This window comes from Mustela nigripes, unplaced genomic scaffold (assembly GCF_022355385.1).
Source record: "Mustela nigripes isolate SB6536 unplaced genomic scaffold, MUSNIG.SB6536 HiC_scaffold_972, whole genome shotgun sequence".
In the NCBI taxonomy this organism is placed as follows: domain Eukaryota; kingdom Metazoa; phylum Chordata; class Mammalia; order Carnivora; family Mustelidae; genus Mustela; species Mustela nigripes.
The window spans coordinates 1-9,310 of record NW_026740379.1 but is presented as its reverse complement, the minus strand read 5'-3'; the positions used below and the strand labels follow the sequence as shown (position 1 = coordinate 9,310).

At 38.8% G+C, this 9,310-nt stretch overlaps 1 protein-coding gene and 4 pseudogenes across 1 annotated transcript; 4 read left to right on the top strand and 1 right to left on the bottom strand.

Moving 5' to 3' along the window:
* Positions 1 to 7: 7 nt before the first annotated feature.
* Positions 8 to 1,011, top strand: LOC132008771 (cytochrome c oxidase subunit 1-like; annotated as a pseudogene).
* A 138-nt stretch (positions 1,012 to 1,149) lies between these two features.
* Positions 1,150 to 1,814, top strand: LOC132008774 (cytochrome c oxidase subunit 2-like; annotated as a pseudogene).
* A 250-nt stretch (positions 1,815 to 2,064) lies between these two features.
* On the top strand, positions 2,065 to 2,736 carry LOC132008772 (ATP synthase subunit a-like; annotated as a pseudogene).
* A 2,240-nt stretch (positions 2,737 to 4,976) lies between these two features.
* LOC132008775 (NADH-ubiquinone oxidoreductase chain 5-like) lies at positions 4,977 to 7,690 on the top strand (annotated as a pseudogene).
* Positions 7,691 to 7,745: 55 nt separating this feature from the next.
* LOC132008773 (NADH-ubiquinone oxidoreductase chain 6-like) lies at positions 7,746 to 8,288 on the bottom strand. Its single transcript, XM_059387328.1, has one exon. It carries the CDS (start codon positions 8,241 to 8,243, stop codon positions 7,746 to 7,748), a length of 498 nt encoding a protein of 165 aa, XP_059243311.1. The 5' UTR covers positions 8,244 to 8,288.
* Between the last annotated feature and the right edge of the window lie 1,022 nt (positions 8,289 to 9,310).

The window sequence follows — 9,310 nt, the reverse complement described above, 5'->3', positions numbered from 1 at the left end:
GTCACAATACCAAACTCCCCTATTTGTATGATCTGTTTTAATTACAGCCATACTCCTACTTCTATCCTTACCAGTCTTGGCAGCCGGTATTACCATACTACTCACAGATCGGAACCTGAACACTACTTTCTTTGATCCAGCCGGAGGATCATCCTATACCAACAATCTCTTTTGATTTTTTGGACACCCAGAAGTATACATCTTAATTCTTCCAGGATTTGGTATTATTTCACACGTTGTAACATACTACTCAGGAAAAAAGAACCTTTTGGTTACATAGGAATAGTATGAGCAATAATATCAATTGGTTTCCTAGGATTCATCGTATGAGCCCACCATATATTTACTGTAGGCCTAGATGTCGACACACGAGCATACTTCACCTCAGCTATTATAATTATCGCTATTCCCACAGGAGTAAAAGTATTTAGCTGACTGGCTACCCTGCACAAAGGAAATATCAAATGATCCCCCGCTATACTATGGGCCTTAGGGTTTATCTTTCTATTTACAGTGGGTGTTTTAATGGGCATTGTACTATCAAACTCATCACTAGACATCATTCTTCACGATACATATTATGTAGTAACACATTTCCACTACGTTCTTTCAATAGGGGCAGTATTTGCAATCATAGACAGATTCGTCCACTGATTCCCACTATTCACAGGCTACACCTTAAATGATATCTGAGCAAAAATCCATTTTACAATTATATTTGTAGGAGTAAACACAACATTCTTTCCTCAACACTTCCTAGGCCTATCAGGTATGCCTCGACGCTACTCTGACTACCCAGATGCTTACACAGCATGAAACACAGTATCTTCCATGGGCTCATTCATTTCATTAACAGCAGTAATACTGATAATCTTCATGATCTGAGAAGCCTTTGCATCCAAACGAGAAGTGCTGACAGTAGAACTAACTTCAACAAACATCTAATGATTGCATGGATGTCCTCCTCCATACCATACATTCGAGGAACCAACCTATGTATTATCAAAATAAGAAAGGAAAGAATCGAACCCCCTAACACTGGTTTCAAGCCAATGTCAAAACCACTATGTCTTTCTCAATAAGAGGTATTAGTAAAAATTATATGACTTTGTCAAAGTCAAATTATAGGTGAAAGTCCTTTATATCCCTATGGCGTATCCTTTCCAAATAGGCCTCCAAGATGCAACCTCCCCTATCATAGAAGAACTACCATGCTTTCATGATCATATATTAATGATCGTATTCTTAATTAGTTCTCTCATTCTCTACATTATTTCAGTAATGTTAACCACCAAACTCACACATACTAGCACCATAGATGCTCAAGCAGTTGAAACGATCTGAACCATCTTGCCTGCTATTATTCTAATTCTGATTGCTTTACCTTCACTACGAATCCCCTATATGATAGACGAAATTAATAACCCCTCCTTAACCATAAAGACTATAGGCCACCAATGATATTGAAACTATGAGTATACAGATTACGAAGATTTAAACTTTGACTCCTACATGATCCCAACTCAAGAGCTAAAGCCAGAGAACTACGATTACTAGAAGTAGACAACCGAATAGTCCTCCCAATAGAAATAACAATTAGCATATTAATCTCTTCCGAAAACGTATTACACTCATGAGCCGTTCCATCCTTGGGATTAAAAACTGATGCTATCCCAGGGCACCTAAACCAAACTACTATTATAGTCATACGACCAGGGCTATACTACGGCCAATGCTCTGAAATATGCGGCTCTAATCACAGCTTCATACCCATTGTTCTCGAGTTAGTACCTCTATCGCACTTTGAAAAATGATCTGCCTCAATATTATAAATTCATTGAGAAGCTAAACAGCATTAACCTTTTAAGTTAAAGATTGAGAGCATAAACCTCTCCTCAGTGACATGCCACAACTAGATACTTCAACATGATTTATCACTGTCTTATCAATAATTATCACCCTATTTTTTATATTCCAACTAAAAGTATCAAAATATAATTTTCCAGAAAACCCCGAACCAAAACTAGTGGCTACATCAAAATCTATTACACCTTGAGAAAAGAAATGAATGAAAATCTATTTTCCTCATTCATTACCCCTACAATAATAGGACTACGTATCATTATTATCATTACCATATTCCCAGGTATTATATTTCCCTCACCTAACCGACTAATTAATAACCAACTCATCTCTATTCAACAATGACTAACATCAAAACAGATATTATCTATTCACAACCAAAAAGGACAAACTTGGGCATTAATACTAATATCCCTAATCCTATTTATTGGCTCTACTAATCTATTAGGTCTCCTGCCCCACTCATTTACCCCCACTACACAACTATCTTTAAACCTAGGAATAGCCATCCCCCTATGAGCAGGCACAGTAATTACTGGTTTCCGGTATAAAACAAAAGCCTCTTTAGCCCATTTCCTACCGCAAGGAACACCACTACCCCTAATTCCCATACTTATCATCATCGAAACTATTAGCCTATTCATTCAACCCATAGCCCTGGCCGTAGGATTAACAGCCAATATTACCGCAGGCCACTTATTAATTCACCTAATTGGAGGAGCTACTCTAGCCCTAATAAACATTAGTACCATTACAGCAATAATTACTTTCACTATCCTTGTCCTCCTAACCATCCTAGAATTTGCAGTAGCCCTTATCCAGGCCTATGTCTTCACCTTGTTAGTAAGCCTATATTTACATGACAACACTTAATGACCCACCAAACACACTCATATCACATAGTCAACCCAAGCCCATGACCCCTGACAGGAGCCCTTTCTGCCCTACTCACAACATCAGGACTAGTAATGTGATTCCATTATAACTCGCTATCCCTTCTAACCCTAGGTACTACAGCTAACATACTGACTGTATATCAATGATGACGAGACGTTGTCCGAGAAGGAACATTCCAAGGCCACCACACTCCTACTGTCCAAAAAGGCTTACGATATGGAATAATTCTCTTCATTACATCAGAACTTTTCTTCTTTGCAGGCTTCTTCTGAGCTTTCTACCATTCAAGCCTAGCACCAACCCCTGAGCTAGGAGGGTGTTGACCACCCACAGGCATTACACCTCTAAACCCCCTAGAAGTACCATTACTCAACACCTTGGTTCTCCTAGCCTCTGGAGTCTCTATTACTTGAGCCCACCATAGCCTAATAGAAGGAAACCACAAACACATGCTCCAAGCCCTATATATTACAATCTCCCTAGGCTTATATTTCACCCTTTTACAAGCCTCAGAATACTACGAGGCCCCATTCACAATCTCTGACGGAATCTATGGTTCCACATTTTTTATAGCCACAGGATTCCATGGCCTTCACGTCATCATCGGATCTACCTTTCTCATTGTATGCTTCCTACGACAGTTAAACTACCACTTCACATCTAGCCACCATTTCGGATTCGAAGCAGCTGCCTAATATTGACACTTCGTAGATGTCATATGACTATTCCTATATGTATCCATCTATTGATGAGGATCTTATTTCTCTAGTATTAATAAGTACAGTTGACTTCCAATCAACTAGTTCTGGTACAGCCCGTAGAGAAATAATAAATATAATATTAACCATACTCATCAACATATCCCTAGCATCCCTACTCATTCTAATCGCATTCTGACTACCCCAGTTAAACATCTATACAGAAAAAGCAAGCCCATATGAATGTGGCTTTGACCTCCTACGATCAGCACGTCTACCCTTCTCTATAAAATTTTTCCTAGTAGCCATTACATTTCTACTATTCGACCTAGAAATTGCACTACTCCTACCACTACCATGGGCCTCACAATCAATTAACCTAAAAACTACACTCACCATAGCACTAGCACTAGTTTCCCTATTAGCCGCGAGCCTGGCCTACGAATGAACTGAAGAAGGCTTAGAATGAAATGAATATGATAATTAGTTTAACAAAAACAAATGATTTTGACTCATTAGATTGTAACTCATATTACAATTATCAAAGTCCATAGTATACATCAACATTTTTCTAGCCTTTACTCTATCCTTTATGGGGCTACTCATCTACTGATCCCACCTAATATCTTCTCTTCTCTGCCTAGAAGGAATAATGCTATCCCTCTTCATCATAATAACAGTCACCATCCTAACAAACCACTTCACATTAGCTAGCATGACCCCTATCATCCTCCTTGTATTTGCAGCCTGCGAAGCAGCATTAGGTTTATCCCTACTAGTTATAATCTCTACCACATATGGAACAGACTATGTACAAAACTTAAACCTACTACAATGTTAAAAATCATCATCCCAACCATAATACTAATTCCCCTAACATGACTATCAAAACCCAGTATAATCTGAATTAACACAACAGCCCACAGCATACTAATTAGTTTAATTAGCCTAACATATCTCAACCAACTTACAGACAATAATCTAAACTTCTCACTGCTATTTTTCGCAGACTCCTTATCAGCACCCCTACTAACACTCACAACATGACTCCTTCCCCTAATGCTCATAGCAAGCCAACACCATTTATTGAAAGAAACCCTGACCCGAAAAAAACTTTACATTACAATATTAATCATACTGCAACTGTTCCTAATCATAACATTCACCGCCACAGAACTAATCATATTTTATATCCTATTCAAAGCCATACTCATACCAACATTAATTATCATCACCCGATGAGGCAACCAAACACAACGACTAAATGCTGGCCTATATTTTTTATTCTATACTCTAGTAGGCTCCCTGCCCCTCCTAATTGCCGTACTATGAGTGCAAAACAACTTAGGTACCCTAAATCTCTTAATTTTTCAATACTGAGCACAACCCCTACCAAATTCCTGATCCAATGCCCTATTATGACTAGCATGCATAATAGCGTTCATAGTGAAAATACCTCTATACGGCCTTCATCTATGACTCCCAAAAGCCCACGTAGAGGCCCCTATTGCAGGATCCATGGTCCTTGCCGCCGTACTTCTTAAATTAGGAGGGTACGGAATAATACGAATTACCATGCCACTAAACCCATTAACAAGCTACATAGGATACCCCTTCATAATACTATCATTGTGAGGAATAATTATAACCAGCTCCATCTGCTTACACCAAACAGACCTAAAATCCTTAATTGCCTACTCCTCCACAAGCCACATAGCCCTAGTAATTATAGCTGTACTCATCCAATCACCGTGAAGCTATATAGGAGCAACAGCCCTAATAATTGCTCATGGTCTGACATCATCTATGCTATTCTGCCTAGCTAATTCCAACTACGCACGCATTCACAGCCGTACCATAATCCTCGCAGGAGGACTACAAATACTCCTACCACTAATAGCTGCATGATGACTACTTGCCAGCTTAACTAACCTAGCCCTACCACCCACAATCAACCTAGTAGGAGAACTATTCGTAGTAATAGCCTCATTCTCATGATCCAACATCACTATTGTCCTAATAGGGGTTAACATTACCATCACTGCCCTATACTCCCTATACATACTAATTACTACACAACGCAGAAAATACACACACCATATCAAGAATATCAAACCATCATTCACACGGGAAAACTCCCTAATAGCCCTCCACCTACTACCCCTACTTCTCCTCTCACTCAACCCTAAAATTATTTAAGGACCTATTTACTGTAAATATAGTTTAACAAAAACATTAGATTGTGAATCTAACAATAAAAGCTCAAACCTTTTTATTTACTGAAAAAGTACCACGCAAGAACTGCTAACTCATGCTCCCATGTATAAAAACATGGCTTTTTCAACTTTTAAAGGATAGTAGTAATCCAGTGGTCTTAGGAACAAAAAATTGGTGCAACTCCAAATAAAAGTAATTAACCTATTTACTTCTTCAATACTCGTAACACTATTCATACTAACTCTTCCCATTATAATAACTAACACCACCATATATACCAATAAACTCTACCCTCAATACGTAAAAACCACCATTTCACATGCCTTCATAATCAGCCTAATCCCCACAATAATATTTCTTCACCTAGGACAAGACACAATAATTTCAAACTGACACTGAATTACAATCCAAACAATAAAAGTATCACTTAGCTTTAAACTCGATTACTTTTCAATAAACTTTATACCAGTAGCGCTATTCATCGCGTGATCAATTATAGAGTTCTCAATATGATATATACACTCAGACCCCCACATCAATCGATTTTTCAAATACCTACTCCTGTTTCTCATTACCATAATAATTCTGGTTACCACCAACAATATATTCCAACTATTCATCGGCTGAGAGGGAGTAGGTATTGTCATTATTACTTATTGGATGATGGTATGGACGAACAGACGCCAACACAGCCGCACTACAAGCCATCTTATACAACCGCATTGGGGACGTAGGACTCATCCTAGCTATAGCCTGATTCCTAACCAACCTAAATACATGAGACTTTCAACAAATCTTCATAACTAAGCACAAAAACCTAACCATCCCTCTCATAGGCTTACTATTAGCAGCCACCGGAAAATCTGCACAATTTGGCCTTCACCTATGACTACCCTCAGCCATGGAAGGCCCAACTCCTGTATCAGCCCTACTGCACTCAAGTACAATAGTTGTAGCAGGAGTATTTCTACTAATCCGATTCCACCCCCTAATAGAACATAACAAAATAATACAAACCATCACACTATGCTTAGGAGCAATTACAACCCTATTTACAGCAATTTGTGCTTTAACACAAAATGACATCAAAAAAAATTGTTGCTTTCTCCACTTCAAGCCAACTCGGACTAATAATTGTAACCATCGGCATCAACCAACCCTACCTAGCATTTCTCCATATCTGCACTCACGCATTCTTCAAAGCCATACTATTCATATGCTCTGGATCAATCATTCACAGCTTAAATGACGAACAAGACATTCAAAAAATAGGAGGACTATTCAAAGCATTAGCATTCACCATCACCTCCCTAGTTGTCGGAAGCCTAGCACTCACAGGAATACCTTTCCTAACAGGATTCTATTCCAAAGACCTAATCATCGAGACCGCCAACACGTCGTATACCAACGCCTGAGGCCTTCTAATAACCCTCGTTGCCACCTCCATAACGGCCGCCTACAGCACTCAAATTATATTCTTCACGCTATTAGGACAACCCCGCTTCAACCCTATCATTACAATCAACGAGAATAATCCACTCCTAATCAATTACATTAAACGTCTCTTATTCGGGAGTATCTTTGCAGGATTCTTAATCTCCTACAATATTACACCCACCACCACCCCACAGATAACTATGCCTCATTATCTTAAAATAATAGCTCTTACCGTAACTATCCTAGGTTTCATCCTGGCACTAGAACTTAACCTCATAATGCAGAGCCTAAAATTCAAATACCCCTCGAGCCTATTCAAATTCTCAAACATGCTGGGTTATTTCCCCACCATTATTCACCGCCTAATACCCAAAACAAATCTACTAGTAAGCCAAAAATCAGCATCAGCACTACTAAATATAATTTGACTAGAAAAAATTTTACCAAAATCCATCTCCCACTTCTAAATAAAATCTTCAATTACCATCTCAAGCCAAAAAGGTCTAATCAAACTATATTTTATATCATTCATGTTAACCCTGGGCCTCAGCCTACTAGCACTTAATTTCCACGAGTAACCTCCATAATTACCAACACCCCAATAAGAAGGGATCAACCTGTAACAATAACAAGTCAAGTTCCATAGCTATATAAAGCTGCAATTCCCATAGCCTCTTCACTGAAAAAGCCTGTATCACCTGTATCATAAATAACTCTATCACCCGCCCCATTAAACTTTAATACAACCTCAACCTCAACATCATCACCCTTTAAAATATAACAAGCAGTTAATAACTCAGATAGCAAGCCAACAATAAAGGCACCAAAAACAGCCTTATTAGAAACCCAAACCTCAGGATATTGCTCTGTGGCTATAGCCGTAGTATATCCAAAAACAACCAACATCCCCCTTAAATAAATTAAAAACACCATTAAGCCCAGAAAAGACCCCCCAAAACTTAACACAATACCACAACCAATAGCCCCACTAATAATTAAGACCAACCCGCCGTAGATAGGAGAAGGTTTTGAAGAAAACCCTACAAAACTAACTACAAAAATAACACTTAGAATGAATACAATGTATGTCATCATTATTCCTACATGGAATCTAACTATGACTGGTGACATGAAAAATAACTGTTGTATTTCAACTATAAGAACATTAATGACCAACATTCGTAGGACTCACCCGTTAACCAAAATCATCAACAACTCATTCATTGACCTCCCCACTCCATCAAACATTTCAGCATGATGAAACTTTGGCTCCCTCCTCGGAATCTGCCTAATCCTTCAGATTCATACAGGTTTATTCTTAGCCATGCACTATACATCAGACACAGCCACAGCCTTTTCATCAGTTACCCATATCTGCCGAGACGTCAACTACGGCTGAATCATTCAATACATACACGCAAACGGAGCTTCCATATTCTTTGTCTGCCTATTCTTGCATGTAGGACGGGGCCTATACTATGGATCTTATATAGTCCCTGAAACATGAAACATTGGTATTATTTTATTATTCGAAGTCAAGGCACAGCATTCATAGGTTACGTATTACCATGAGGACAAATATCATTTTGAGATGCAACCGTAATTACTAATTTATTATCAGCTATCCCGAACGTCGGAACTAACCTTGTAGAATGAATCTGAGGGGGATTTTCAGTAGAAAAAGCCACCCTAATATGATTTTTCACCTTCCACTTCATCCTACCATTCATCATTTCAGCACTAGCAGCAGTTCACCTACTATTCCTCCATGAGACGGATCTAACAACCCTTCCGGAATCCCATCCAACTCCGACAAAATCCCATTCCACCCCTACTATACCACCAAAGACATCCTAGGTGCCCTATTTCTTATTTTAATACTAATATTACTAGTACTATTCTCACCTGATCTATTAGGAGATCCAGACAACTACATTCCTGCCAACCCGCTCAAAACACCTCCCCATGTTAAACCTGAATGATACTTCCTATTCGCATACGCTATCCTACGATCCATTCCTAATAAACTAGGAGGAGTACTAGCCCTAATTTTCTCCATTCTAGTCCTAGCCATCATCCCCCTACTACATACCTCAAAACAACGAAGCATGATATTCCGCCCACTAAGCCAATGTTTATTCTGACTACTAGTAGCCAACCTCCTAACCCTAACCTGAATTGGTGGTCAACCAGTAGAA